Below are 15,456 nucleotides of genomic sequence, written 5' to 3'. Positions count from 1 at the left end.
CACTAAATTGTGAATATTTATTTTTAAGCAGGAAATTACTTTTTGATAATATATGGAATTGTTTGTTTGCTTCAAGTCACTGAATTATAATAAGTACCTAAAAATCAAACTACCTGCTAAAAGACAAAATTAGGGTTAAATATCAAATTAGACCTTACCTCAGCAAAATCATCCATTTATTATAATCTTTCTGATATTCTACAAACATAGTTTTTTTATACTTTCTGTGAGATGATGGGACCTGACTCATCAATTTTTTTAAACCATCATGGTCTAGCAAGGGTTGTTCCAATCTTGACAGTGTATGATTCGAAGTTTTACAAGCTTTGTTTTCATGTGCCAGGAAATAGTCTTCGGTGAATGGCAACTGCACAAGAAAAAATTACTGTTTCAGATCTTTAAAGAATATTTTTACAATAAATATTATATTATGTAATTATAAATTTGAATAATAATTTCAATATCCAACACTGATGATTTTAAAAATAGTGTTCAAGTATTACTAAACTCATTCTACATTCTTATTGATCAGCTAAAAATATTTTCTATATGGGTGATAATGGATTTGAAACACAAGTCCAAAGTTACATATTGACAATAGAATAATTTGAACAAAACATACCCTGAAAATTAAGTATTTGGCAAGATGGCTAGCTTTTAAAAACTATATAAAACAGCTATTCCTACTCCTAAAAACTTTAAACATGCATAATTTGTCTTTATATTATCCTTACAAACTTTCTAGAGGATCCTGTATTTTCTTTTATATTTTTAAATTTTGCTTCTTCTAATGATGAAGTTTTATGATGTTTGTCTTCTAACAAATTATCTTCTTCATCTGTTTCACTGTCTTCAAAGTCTGCTTGATCATCTGACATCTTGGCAAGCTCTAAGTTGATCAATGACCAAAAATTAAGACCCAGAAAACTGACACCGTTTCTTATCATTGTAATAATATATGTAATAACCCATTATATTAAAGAAATCATGAGCAAAAAATTATGTGCAAACATAATAACTTAATAAAAGGTGTGTATCACTATACGTATAAGAAAATATATCATAAAACATCCTAAAGTTACTTAAAAACCATAGAATACAGCATAATAAAATTATGTAAACATTTTCTATATATATTAGTATCTCATGGTTATTATAAATTTTTCATTTACACTTTTATGGTGACTGCTATTTTTTCTTAAAATTACCTTCCAATAACAGTAAGTTACCTACTTAGAATTAGATTTAGGCAATAAACACAATTACCTATAAGCATCCATTACACTGATAAGCACACTAATCACTGGTAGATACAACGCTTCAAAATAACGACTTCCTTTTAGATCTGACTTTTCTTCTGTGCACAGAATGATTTACGTTGATCTGACCTCCAATGAACGACTTCCTGACAGATGTGACATACAACCAGGATTTTTGGGTAAGAGGTCAGATATAACCTCTATATAGCAACTTTTCTTTATTTCAATAAAAATGTATCAATATGCTGCATGTTCATTTATTTGATTTTATGTGTACATGTTTGTACTTTAATCTGAATTAGTGATAATTCAACTGTAGTTTGGTGATGTCCAAGACAGATGCCAAACTACACAATGAAAATTAATATGAAGCTGGGAAATTTTCATATTTTATGTAATATTCTTCAAAATATGACTACCTCTACTTGGAGAATTCAGTATGATCAGAGAAAATTAATAAATTCAACAGCAATTAGTGCTTGATCACAACAGTTGACACATGATAACTTATGTGTCATTCAAACATTTTTATCATGGCAGATAGGTCAGTCATATGAAAATGAGACCATGACGCAAGCTGGGAAAACCTATACCAGCCAATCAGCAGTCAGAATTAGCCTTTTCTTGAGATGTTACATGATGCATGATGTAGGTAAGAAATTCTTCCAATAAGTAGTTAATCTACAGCTTGCTGTATAAATATGACACATATCAAAGAATAACTCACATTTTTGTACAAAGATCGATTCTGTCTAACAATGCCACAAGAAAAGTGAAAATGTAAACACTTCACTCTCCAAGAAAAGGTCAAAGTCCTCAAAAAGGAGGAAAAGGGTGCTAAGTGTGTTCATATTGCTGCTGAAATGCAGGTTGGCAAAATGAAAATTCAAACAATTGTTGCCAATAAAGATAAAATTATGGAGTTATGGGAAAGTGGTTCTAATTCGAACATGAAACTCACCAAAGTGCGTAAAACCACAAATCACGAACTTAACAAGCTAATGTTTGATTAGTTTTGTGACACTAGTGCTAAGGACGTTCCTGTTTCTGGAAAGTTGATCCATGATAAATTATTTCAAATAGAACACAAACAAAACAATTTTAAGTTATCTTTATTGAACTGTTATCCATCATAAGTATTATTATACAAATTTACTACATCATCTGATTACCTACACAGTAGATAAACTATTATGCTCAAGCCTGACACAGCTTGAACTTAGTCGTTTGTTATCTGGTTATTGATCCTTTGAATAATGACTTCCTGTTAGATACGACTTTTTCATCAAGGCAGATAGGTCGGTTTTAGCTAAGAGGGGCTACTGTATGACATAAACTAACTGTGTAATTGAAATAATAACTTCATTTTACAAAATGAATCAACTAATGTACTGATTATTACAGCTTATGGTTATTCAAAATATCCAGAAAGAAATACTACAATTAAATCAGTAAATGTCAAGAAAATAATCAATTAATCAAAATGATTTTTCCAATTATTTCTGTTTTTGATTATTCCAACTCTAATAGTAATGGAAATATTGCCATTATGATTTATCATTATTATTTTTGACTAATTAAAGTATAATCAGCTTAACTGAGATTAATATCACTACTCACAAAAATAATCAATCACAATTAGTTTCAATTTATTACCAATTTTGATTATTCCAAATATCCAATAACCAAGTAACTGAAATATTGCCATGGGGAAAAAAACACAGAATGCTATTAATCATATTTTCTGCTTGTTAGAGGTTTCATTCTACATTACCATATGATAAATTTTCATGCACAACAGTTTTATATTAAAAAATACCTTAATTCTAAATTATTGCTCCTGAAGACAGGTTTCCTTTGGCTTTTCATATTTTCTCACCAGTGCTATTGCTAAATGAATATGTTAATTTTAACTATATTTAACTATAAACTCAAACATACTGATACTCAATATTTTGTAACATTAACTTAGAGTAATTCTGGAATAAAAATTGAAAAAATATACAAATTTTCAGTTCCAAAAGGAAATAAACAATGCATTTATAATTTTTTTTTCCTTAAGTTTCAGCCCGTACCAAAGAAAAGCTGTATTTCTGCTAAAAAACTATTACTGTTTGAGAGTATATTATCCATTTTTTGACTTTCATATTTCCCTTATAGTTTTCATCTTATTTTTTTAAACAGAATTTGGTTGCCACTCTTTTATGTTGCCAAACAAAGTGGTTTGATCACTTACTAATGAAACACAGCTTTGTAAACAGCTATAAAGTATGTTAAAATATAATTATACAGAGCAAGAATTAGACTTTTCATCATAGTAGAGTAAATAAAATAATTTAAGAAGTATCGTACAGTTTATTAGGAAAGTTTCTAGTTAAAGCTCCTGTAAAACTGACCAAAGACATTCAATGAAACTTCTGAAAACTTAAAAGCAAATGAGAGAACTGTGATTTTTTTATAGTTTTCTATAGAAATTCTTTTGGTTCATGAAAGTGTCAAATTATATTTGTTTGAAAGCTACAGAAATGTTCTTTGATGAAAAATGAGATAAGCTCAGTTAAGTTTAGAAAGGTGACAGCAAAATTTTCTGATGATTCAAATAATATACAAAAATAAACTGGCTAACTAGCTATTTAATTATTTCTAATTGCAATCATGATATGCTTTAAATAAGAACATTATTACCATTACCAATGATATTAAAACATTATTGATATTAGTTACTTAATTTACATGAAATCAATGAAAGGATCACTGCATATTTTAAAAATAAACAAAACAGTGACCCTGTGGTCAACATTAGTAGGAAATGTTCATATTATTTTTAAAAGAATTGCTCCAAAAATTTTCATCAACATGATTGTTTTTTATTCTTGAAATTAGTAAATGGTGATTGATAGCAGAAACACTGAAGATATCTGTCAAATTACACAAAAGGTAGATCGGAAATGTCTCAATAAAACAAAACTGGCTGAAAATAGGAAGTTTAATCTTATATAAGTAATCAATTAATAAGTCCTATGATTAATCAATCAGCAAATTCCACTAATTGCCCAGCTTTACTAAGATCAAAACTAAAAACCAATCCAGTAATTATTATAGCTAATTAATTATAATTTTCTCATACTCTTACTTATAAAAAGTAGTACACATTATTTCACTAGTTGGGTATCTTCATTGTTAATGATATTTTTGGCCATAAACCCAATAATATTTCACTAGGTTTGGCTATCTTAGGAGATATACACGAGTCCCTAAATCTGTATACTTAATAATCAATGTGTAATAAGAAGAACATAATAAAACTATACATATTCCAACCAACATTATTAACTCTTTCAATACTGGGTTGGTTGACTTGACTAACTTTGTAACCAGAAAGTAACCATCAGAGACTCCATACTATAACTTTTAATGTAATTTCTGTATATTCGTGAAATTTGGCAAGGTTTCAGTACACATTACAAGTCTTTTGTACAGAAAGAATCAAATTTTTTAATTAAGTATTTTTATTCAAGATTTATCTTGGAGTCAGAATGTTGACTGCTCTGAGTGCAAAGTGATTTTCATATTAAGTTTAAAAATATTTTCCTTTGTGTGTAAATTTTCAGATTTCACTTGCATAACTTCTAAAACCTCCTAAATAAATGTCAAACGTTTTTCTTCAGTAAAACTTTATATTTTATCTGTTATTTTCTCTACCCTAACTCTATATGAATTTGGTTCATTTGACCAACATTCTAATCACCATGAAAAAATATGAAATAAATTTAAGGTAGCATATACACTTTACATAGTGTTATCTAATTTGGCCTTTTTATCAGAAAAAACATCTCCATACTACGCTTTTTGTATGAAAACATACTGAAATAGGTACAAAGATATATTCTGACACATGTTGTGTAACATAAACACTGTGGTTAATTAACATTCTCATAGTGGTTTTTAACTCATAACTTCAGACATGTTGATGGTATAGACTTCACAATTGGCATAATATGCATTATTAGTGTATACATAGTGTGAAATAAGTATAGTTGACAAGAGGTTTGTTTTTAATAAATGACGATTAATGAGTCACTGTAGCATATGTCCTACTTAGGGTATACTCATTAATGCTGCAATTTGTCAGAATTTAAAAAATATTATTATATATGTATGTGGGTTCTGTTTTTTTTGGCTAATTGTTGAATTAAATGGCTTTTATTTATATTTCTTAATAGTATAAATATATACTATGTTGTTGTTGGGCTTAGGATTCTTCTACTGTAGGTGTCTGTGACTTGTTAGTGATAAATTAAACAATGAATAAACAGCACACACTTTATTTGTTTTGAAATAATATATTCGAAACAAGTTAAACATATGTACAATAAAGTATTCACACTATAGAGAATATAAGCATATCGTAAACATTATATCAGTATATGTAGAGTTCTCCTCTTCTTGTCAAAAGTCCACTTAGGCTCGTTCAATTACTTTAGAATCTCAGTTGACAAGCCGACCTATTTTCTCTTATACTATCACAATTTTAGTCTGGTGTGATTCACTTATGATTGTAGTCTTCTTTCTTCTGAATATCCTATGTTCCTTTTGCCAAAGTGCACTCAGGCTGATTCAATTACATTAGAATTTTGCTTTGATGGAATAAACTTATTTTTTCTTATTTCCTTTTCCACTGTTAGTTTCACTCTAACATATATTAAACGTTAGGCCTATCACTTTTACGTTACTTAACTTCACACCACCTATATTATCTTTGTTTTTATCTATCTAATACTTTCTTTCTGCTGCTTCCCGCTCATCTCACGCTATTTATATCTTTATTACCTAGTCGTCTGGCCACTTTCTATATTCTTGACTCCAATTAGTTATTAACAAAACCTTCTACAATCATCTGCTTTTAACTATTATTATAACAAAACTTAAAAATAATACAATATTCTCTCACAAATATACATTAATATACAGTCTTTTGTATCATGACATTGATCTTGAATTAATATTCATAGTTTTTCTTAGTACAGAATAGTTCTTCACATCCCATCAAAGTCTGGACCCATTTTCAGGAGCATTAATCATGTTTGTAGAAGTTATGAGGAACATAAGACATTTCTTTTGTATTTCTTTATTTTTATAACATGCAAATTAGCCACACACAACGTGTGCCAGAATATGTCAGTATATTTTCATACAAAAAACATAGTATGAAGATGTTTTTTCTGATAAAAGGGCCAAAACGTAAAAAATACTATGTAAAGGGTATATGCTACCCTAAATTACCCTTTTTTCTTTCTAAAGATTGTAACAGAAAACTAAAGTTGTTTATCCTAAATAACTTGAGGTTCATAACAGTTTAAATTTGTTTATAATTAAATTTTATTGTGTTATTGCCTTTTTAACCATGTATAATTAATAATCCTATGACACAAGTTGTAACTAACTCAGTAAATGTGTAGTTCATTTTACAATATTGAATGGCATAAAGCATGAGCTGCTCGCAAACATACCTCATGAAAACTTTTCATCTTTTTTTTTTCATTATCTTACCTAATCCAACCTAATAAGTTTCTAATTTTCACATTTTAGTTACTTTTATAACAATAAATAAAGAATATACATGAGAATCAAGAAATATATTATTTGCCTTTGATCTTTTGTTTTCGTTGTTGGTTGCTGATGAAATTTAAGCCTACTTTTTTCTTTTTTATGATGGTACTGTTACATAAGTTTTGATTTACTTAAATAATGCACCTAAGGACACAGAATAATAAAACGCACAAAGCAAACAATGTTCTATAACTATTATAATTTAACTGGCTTTCAAACTAAGACAAGAAGGGCTTAAGTTAATTCCTTTTGCTGCTCGATCTGAACATCATGAGATAAACTTTCAAACTGAAGGCTAAATTGTACTGAAAACAACAAAGTATTATACACCATATAATTACTCTGCCAGATGGGCATGACAAGTGGGTCTGATTTTCTAGTTTATGGCTCTATTAATAAATATGAAGGCTTTAAAAATCTCACTTTGTCTTAGTAATACCTATATTATAATGAGTAATTTACATTAAATTTTATTATTCAAAGTGGGTGGTAAATAAATGAGAGAAGGGGGAAGACCTAGAGAACGAATATCAAGTTCTGATATTTACATAGACTGAATATTTATTTAAATACTTCCTTATAGAATTAGGCCTTAAAACTTAAATACATAATATTAAAATTTGATTTATTAAGTATGTCTTGATGCCAAGTTTATTCGTACACATGAAACTCCTTAAAAGATCATAACATGTGCACTTGAACTTACCTGTTGCAAGAGGGTTAATGAAAGTAACATTAAAGAACAGAGTATATCTCACTTATGAACCCACAAACACAAGTTAGCTTGAAGTACTAATTCAAATCCATTGTTCTTTGAATAACATAACAAAAAAGTTACATAAATCAACTGATGTTTCAAAATGCTCAACATACAACCCTAAGCAAGATAAAATTTAGATTTTTAAAAAATTCTGAAATTGTTCTTTTACTATTCAGGGGTTAGAACTAACCAGAGCTCAAAACGAATCTCCCAACTTGCAGGTTTCTCTTAGAAACAAGTGTACATGGTATTTTCTTTGATATTTGAAACATCAAAAGCTGACATGAAAGTGCATGAAGCAGTAATCACTAATTTTTTTCTAAGATCTTTAGAACTTCAGTAGTCAAATATATTTATATATATATATATATCAACATAAAAATTATTTATTGTTTATTATTTCTATTGTAAATGTAACTTTAAAAATGATACTTAAAGGTACAATAGTGAATGATAGGTCACAAATTTACATACCCCGTTGAACACATCTTCTTAATAAATATGGTCTGTCTTCATGCACAGTTTGTTTTACCTTTGTTTTTGTTGTACTAGATCTGAGTGTTTTCTGTTTTTGTTTTGTTTCTGTAGAAAAAGCTTTTGTAGTTGTACACCTTATATTAACATAATGTTCTTGGCCAAATGACCCATATCCTAATTTTGAAGGCTGATTCTTTTTATTGATATTCTTCAGCTGGTTGATTGGTTGTTTCATAGGTTCCTCTGGGGAAGAAAAAAAAAATTCAAATTGTTAGTTAGGCATAAATTCAATATGACTTTTTTTTATTAAAAAGGAAAAATTAGAATCTAATGAAATGTTCTTAGTTTTATGTTCTGTAATTAGCTTTATCAGAAGCACTTTAAAAACCAATTTTTATTATAATTATTAAAAACTTCTTAATTAAATTGAAAAATGTATAATAATATAGCAAGCACACCATGTGCTATATTCAGTCCCGATTAGGCCCTTTGCCCAACACTAGCACTCTTTAGGCTGGCTGGGATATGACAGACACACTAGTGATTGAGATGCTACTTATATTAGCAAATTGCTTAACAACAACTGTTATGGTGTGAGCTGGGTTAAGTTGGTGAAGTACAATTTTTCATAACATTTTGTTTTTTATCTCACAACATATCAATGTTTGGTTGGATTTTTCAGCACTACATTATTTTCAAAATTATTTACATGTTTAGTTCTTAAAGTAATGAAACTGGCAAATGTGGAAGAACAAATGCACTTTTAAAATAAATAAATTTTTTCCATTGTGGAAAACAAAAACATCAGATTAGAAAATTGATGTAGACTACCTTTAATGTTTACAACTTTTTTCTTGGCAGTCATAGTGTTTATTTGGACTGCTCAACCTTGGTCTTATAATGGACTTTAAAAGTAGGTCACGTACTTGGCAAATTTTTTATATTTTGTATTTTCAAAGCAGTATTTTTTGCGAAATGAATTCAGAGTATAACATTACAAGTTAGGACACTGTTCATTCTGTATCTAAGAAATTACCTACCTATCTTGCCACTACAATTGAGCTAAATTATTCTGACATTTTTATTTTAGAATGTTCAATATTTAATTGACTATGCTTTAGCTTCTCCTCTCAGATGGCTATCGATTTTTCTTTTTGAAACATTATCCGACACCTTTCATGGCATTAACATTTTCTTCTTTCCCACGAACTGGAGCTACGGCCATTAATGTGTGCAGAAATTCCAATCCCTTCAATTTAAGGTTTTGGAAATTCTTTTTTTTTATTGGAAAAGTCAACATTATGGATTCCCTTTTACTATGCTTGGTCTAACCTAATTAAATTGCAATTAGCATCAACTTCTCCAAACTTTCAGTCGACTCAACCCATAATTATATGATCTGGTTCTGAAGTAGTAGTAGGCTTGCCTCACTTTAATCTTTTTGTTAGTGATTTACAATTTACTTGATTTTGTTAGAAAATATTTTCAGTCAACTGCACAGCTTCTATATTTTATAAATGTTCTTCAATGTAAAATATTTACTTTAATGTGGAAATGTCTTTTCTTATATTTATCATATCACCGACTCTTTTGACTCATTGTATCTAGGATGTATAGACTCATGAATCTTTAGTGAGTAATATTTCTTTGGCTCTTCACTTGCTAAAGAGTTGCCTAATGCACCTTCCTTTACCAAATAATCTCTGCAAACATGGCTTTTGCTCTGTAGCCAAGGGAGTAATTTCTATGCCACCATTGATCCTCACTGGCCCTGACAGAATTATTTCTCAACAAAACTCTTCTTTTAGACAATCAATTTATAAAGTATTTTTAAATTAAAATCTCTTCTAATGAATAAGAACATTTTAAAGTTTAGGTTTTTGTTTAACTAAAAATAATGGTTGTCATACATAGATTGTTTGCTACAATATCTAAGCCTATCTAATAGTTTACCTACAAAGAAAAAAAAGAAGAAAAAGAGCACAACACTAATTTCAAAATTGGAGATTGATCTGAATTGTATTAGTATTAAAGCTGAAATAAAAAAATAAAAACTTTGAAGTGCTCAGACAAAATAAGTAAATATGTTTGCTGTGTTAAGGATATTAGAAGAAAATGTGACTTACAATTAGTTACAAAATATGTATTCTGTTCCAATATAATCAGCCTGAGCATATCACCATTTCAAAACAAAATGAATCAAAAACTAACAGTTCAGATGACACCAAAAGTATTCACTTATGTATATATATATATCATCCAGACAATAATTTGCCTCACAACTATATTCATGAAAATTATGAGTTTAAATGTTTACTTGTATAGAATAATGAAAACCCTATAACTCAAGCACTTTCGAAATGAGGACCTTTCTTCTTCAGGGATAAACTGGGAATGGTGGTGTAACTAATTAAGATCACTAATTCCAGGAGTTAATTCCATTAAGTTGAACAGTATTTATATTATCAATCCGATAAGATTCTTTTATCTCTTCTACCAGCTTTAGTTTTAAAGTCAGTTTCAATGCTGATTAGAGTAACATCCTTAATAGAAAGACCAGGTTGGTTGATGTGTTGAGCAAGAGGGAGATCATTTTCGGTGTTAATAGAAAACTTATGGTTGTTGAAACGTTTTCTAAAAGTTGTTTGGGTATGTACTACAAATTGGTGGTTTGTTCTTTGTCAGAAAAATAATTTTTATTTATTTATTTTTAATGTTGTATGAACTCTCAATGTTTACCCCTAATCTTGTTTATACTTACTATTTATTTGTGATCTGCTTAACATTTGTTTTTCAGCAAATCTCCGCGTGTTCCCTTTATTTTACTTTAACATTTAAGTAAAGTTTTTCTGGACTATTTGTAAAGCAAAACATCTGTAACACCTTTTCACATAACACTCTCATTTCCATCAATGTTGCACCAGAAATGAGACATACTTAACAACAGTACATTGAAAAATATACCAAATCACTTGCTCGGGTAAGAGGGTGTTTATCATTTTATATTAAGACTTTTTGAACATATGTTTTATCTGACACAACGATTGTTTATTGGTAGATATCTCAAATTATCTTAAACATGATTAATTTTTTTCCTGTTTTACCAACTTAGTAATTTCTTCTTGAAGATGTTACTTGTTATGTGGATGATAATAATGATGTGGATTTGGTGTATGTAGATTTTCAAATACATTTTTCAAGGTGCCACACAGAAGATTAGTAGGGGTTAGGGAAAGACCAGTTAAAAGAAAGCACACACAAAAAAAAATTATTGAGTCCATTCAAACTAGACCTTTGTTACCACTCACTTAGTGTTCCAGTCTTTGTTTTTCTAAGATTTACATTAATGTTATTGATAACAGCTTCCTTACAAAATTAGCAAAATTTGATTATAAAATCAATAGTTTGGATCAGTTGTTAAGTTGGAAAAATAGTTGGCAAATACAATTCAATTACAGTTACTACAAAATAAACCATTTAGGTTCACATGACTTGGGTCACAAATTTAATATAGTATTAAACCTATTTAATAAAATGACTAAAGAAAAGGACCTTGGCACAGTAGTACATAAGTTTTTCTAACCACTGAAGCAGTACTCTGTTGTTAGTAGTAAAGCAAATAGAATTTTAAGATTTTGGTTGGTTGGTTGTTTAGTTGGTGCTTTATGGTGCAAAGCAATGAGGCTATCTTCACCAAACAACCAGTAAAAACAGTGAAAGTAAATTAGAATAAAATGTAAAAATACAGTGAGTTAAAACCAAAATATGTTGATAAAAGATTTATATACAATTAAAAAGACCTACAGTGCATAAAAAATTACAAATACAATCTAATCGGACAGTGTCACCATTACCAATGGTTACCATTGACATCATGTAATTGGTGTCACCATTACCAATGTTCAACGTCATGGGTAAACTCTTTAAAAATGCGTGTGTAAAATGGTGCCACTACTCACGGTCATAAAGACGGCACAACAGTAAAATGTGGGCTATTGTGACTTGAGTGTCACAATGGCTACACATTAGTCGGTCAATACTGGATAAGAGAAAACGATGGGTTAAAAAACTGTGACCAATGCATAGCCTTGCCAGGACAACTTCCTCCTTCCGATCCTTACGGAAGCAAGATGGCCAAAGACCAACAGAAGGTTTGATCTGGAAAAGGCCAAAGGGAGAAACAGCAGACCCTCTGTTCTGAAAGAGCATTGCCCACCGAAGAAGAAAGACACAAACCCAGGTGGGATGCCATGGTAAGGATCGAAGCTTGGTAGCATATTGTAAAGAAAGTTGCAAACAACGGAGGTGAAGAGGAGGTTCATGGGACTAGAGAAGTGTGAAAAGCTCTGGTGCAGAGCCGAAGCCCCAGATGGTGAATGGGGTCCAGCATCTTCAAGGCCAAGGTCCTGGCAGAACCACAGACCCATAGTCCAGTTTGGATCAAATCAGGGCACAATAGATCCTGAGCATAGAACATCGATCCACTCCCCAAGAGCTGGAAGAGAGGACATGGAGGATGTTCAGAGCCCTTGCACACTTGACACGCAGCTGCTTGATGTGTGGAATGAAGCAAAGTTTATGGTCAAAAATAAGCCCCAAGAACTTTGCCTCAGGGACCACACGAATAACCATATCACCGAGACGGAGCACGAGATCGAAGTCGAGACCCCGTTGGTGGCAAAAACGCATGCAAATGGTTTTGGAAAAAGAAAATTTAAAACCATTTGCAGTGGTCCATGTCAACAACTGATTGAGGGCAGTCTGAAGCTGCCACTCAATAAACCTCATGTTCGACGACTGACACAAGATGTGGAAGTCGTTGACATAGAGCCCATTTGCAACAGTTGGAGGAAGATTATTAGTGATGGCATTAATTTTAACACGAAAAAGTGTGACACTCAAGACACAGCCCTGAGGGACTCCAAGATCGGGGTGGAGACCCCGTTGGTGGCAAAAATGCATGCAAACGGTTTTGTAAAAAAAATTTAAAACCATTTGCAGTGGTCCATGTCAACAACCGAATGAGGGCAGTCTAAAGCTGCCACTCAATAAACCTCATGTTCGACGACTGACACAAGATGTGAAAGTCGTTGACATAGAGCCCATTTGCAACAGTTGGAGGAAGATTATTAGTGATGGCATTAATTTTAACACTAAAAAGTGTGACACTCAAGACACAGCCCTGAGGGACTCCAAGTTCCTGTGGAAAGGAACGGGAAAGAGTTGAACCCATACAGACTTGGAATCACCCGTTCAGTAAAAAGTTTTGAATAAAAAATGGGTAAATGGCCACGAAACCCATAGGAGTGGAGGTTCTGCAAAAGTCCATACCTCCACGTAGTGTCATAAGCCTTCTCAAGATCGAAGAAAACAGAAACAAGGTATTCTCGCTTGAGAAAGGCTTCCCTTATCGACGTTTCAAGTCGAATCAGATGGTCCATAGTGGAGCACTGTCGACGGAACCCACACTGGGTGGGCGAGAGGAGTGTGTTTGATTCCAGGAACCATACAAGAGGAGCATTAACCATCCTCTCTAGGACCTTACAAAGACAACTAGTCAAAGCAATGGGATGATAATTAGAAGGAATCTTGGGAGCCTTCCCAGGTTTAGAGAAAGAGAGGATAATAGCTTGATGCCAAGCATCAGGAAAAATATGCTCCTGCCAGATCCGGTTAAAAATAACCAGAAGAATAGCAAGAGAGGCAGGAGAGAGATGGTGCAACATCTCATAATGAACATCATCAGGTCCGATCGATGTACTACCAGACCAATGAAGAGCAAGTTCGAGTTCCACCAGTGTAAAGGGGCGATTATAATCATAGAGACGATTGGGCCGAAAGGAAAGAGGCAATCGCTCTGCCCGAGACCTTATGGCCAAGAAGGCAAGGGAAGAAACAGAAGTGCTAGAAGCACAAGAAAAGCTGTGGCCGAGAGCATCAGCAATGCTCTGGACATCAGCAACTTCCTGGCCATTGGAGAGCAAGATGGAAAGGGGATAGGAAGCATACCTCCCAGTGACTTTCCGAATCTTGTCCCATACAGTTTTGGAACTGGTGGTAGAAGAGATGCTAGTAGTGAACTTAATCCAAGACTCCTTTTGGCATTGACATTGAACCTGTCAAGCATGGGCATGGTCCTGCTGATAAACAATGCAGTTAGAGAGAGACAGGGATACCGTCGGAAGGTATCCCAGGCCTGTTTTTGGGCCTTCCATGCCTAATGGCAGGCAGGACTCCACCATGGACGAGGATACTGTGGAAAACGTGTCGAGGTCTTAGGTGAGCAGCCACCTGGACAATACAGTCAGTCACTGCAACCACACAGTCGTCTATTGATGGCAGACAGAGAAAGGCAGGATCAAGTTCAGAGAGAAAGAGGTGAAAGATGGCCAGTCAGCCTGGTCCACCTTTCGCCGTGGCACTAGGGTCAGGTGGCATCAACCATGGCCAACCTCCCTCATAATGATAGGAAAATGATCACTGCTCCATGGGTCACTGTCGACCATCCAAGAAAAGCGAGTGAAAAGTGAAGGTGAGCAAATCGAGAGATCAATGGCAGTAAAAGACTGAGTAGGTGCATGAAAATAAGTATCTGTTCCATTATAGAAGAGAGAAAGGTTGTGATCTGAGAGAATATGCTCTATGGAACGACCCCTTCCATCAATATCAGCACTACCAGAGTAGTGCTACAGAGTGGGCAGATCTCTGTCATCAGAGTGAGAATCCAATGACTGAGGATGTGATCGAATGATCGTCCTGCATTTAGGGGCCAAAGAAGGACCCGCACGGACACCAAAAGCTGGTGGCCTAGGAGGTTGACCCAGGCAATCACTGGAAGGATTACTGGGGACAGAAAGGTGTCTATTAAAGTCTCCTAGAAATAAAAAGGGAGATGGCAACTGGTCAACGAGCTCATCAAGGTCCAATTGATCATAAGTCTCCCCAGGAGACAGGTAGAGAGAACAAACTGTGATGGCACAACCCAAGGAAACACGGATGGCTACAGCCTCCAAGGGTGTATTGAGGGACACAAATAAGGAGGGCACATGCTGGTCAATCAGCAGTGCCACCCCTTCATGCACCCGTCCATCACACAACCTGTCATTCCGGTACAAATAAAACTGCTGAAAGGTGACTGTATCGGCAGGTTTCAGAAACGTTTCCTGTAAGGAGAGACATGCAGGATGATAGGAGTCAATCAAGGCTTTAATGTCATCAAGATTAGAACGAAAACCTCGACAGTTCCACTGTATCAAAGTGCAGGGGCGGATTGGGATGGCTAAGCGGCCCGGAACTGGGATCACAGAGTGGCTCTGGACAGGTTTTCTGTTAAACTTTTTATTCCAATGA

At 32.9% G+C, this 15,456-nt stretch overlaps 1 protein-coding gene across 1 annotated transcript in view; it reads right to left on the bottom strand.

The window, feature by feature from the left end:
- The window catches only part of LOC106468089 (origin recognition complex subunit 2-like), a 104,437-nt gene that overhangs the window by 36,661 nt on the left and 52,320 nt on the right, over window positions 1-15,456 (bottom strand). Inside the window, exons 5-7 of the mRNA XM_013928492.2 lie at window positions 8,104-8,349; window positions 735-889; window positions 159-367 (exon numbers count right to left, since the gene is read on the bottom strand). Coding sequence (XP_013783946.2) covers window positions 159-367; window positions 735-889; window positions 8,104-8,349 — 610 coding nt within the window. The remainder of the gene's footprint in view (window positions 1-158; window positions 368-734; window positions 890-8,103; window positions 8,350-15,456) is intronic.

The sequence above is a fragment of the Limulus polyphemus genome, unplaced genomic scaffold (genome assembly GCF_000517525.1).
Source record: "Limulus polyphemus unplaced genomic scaffold, Limulus_polyphemus-2.1.2 Scaffold2867, whole genome shotgun sequence".
In the NCBI taxonomy this organism is placed as follows: Eukaryota; Metazoa; Arthropoda; class Merostomata; order Xiphosura; family Limulidae; genus Limulus; species Limulus polyphemus.
This window is presented reverse-complemented; position numbering and strand designations above follow the sequence as displayed.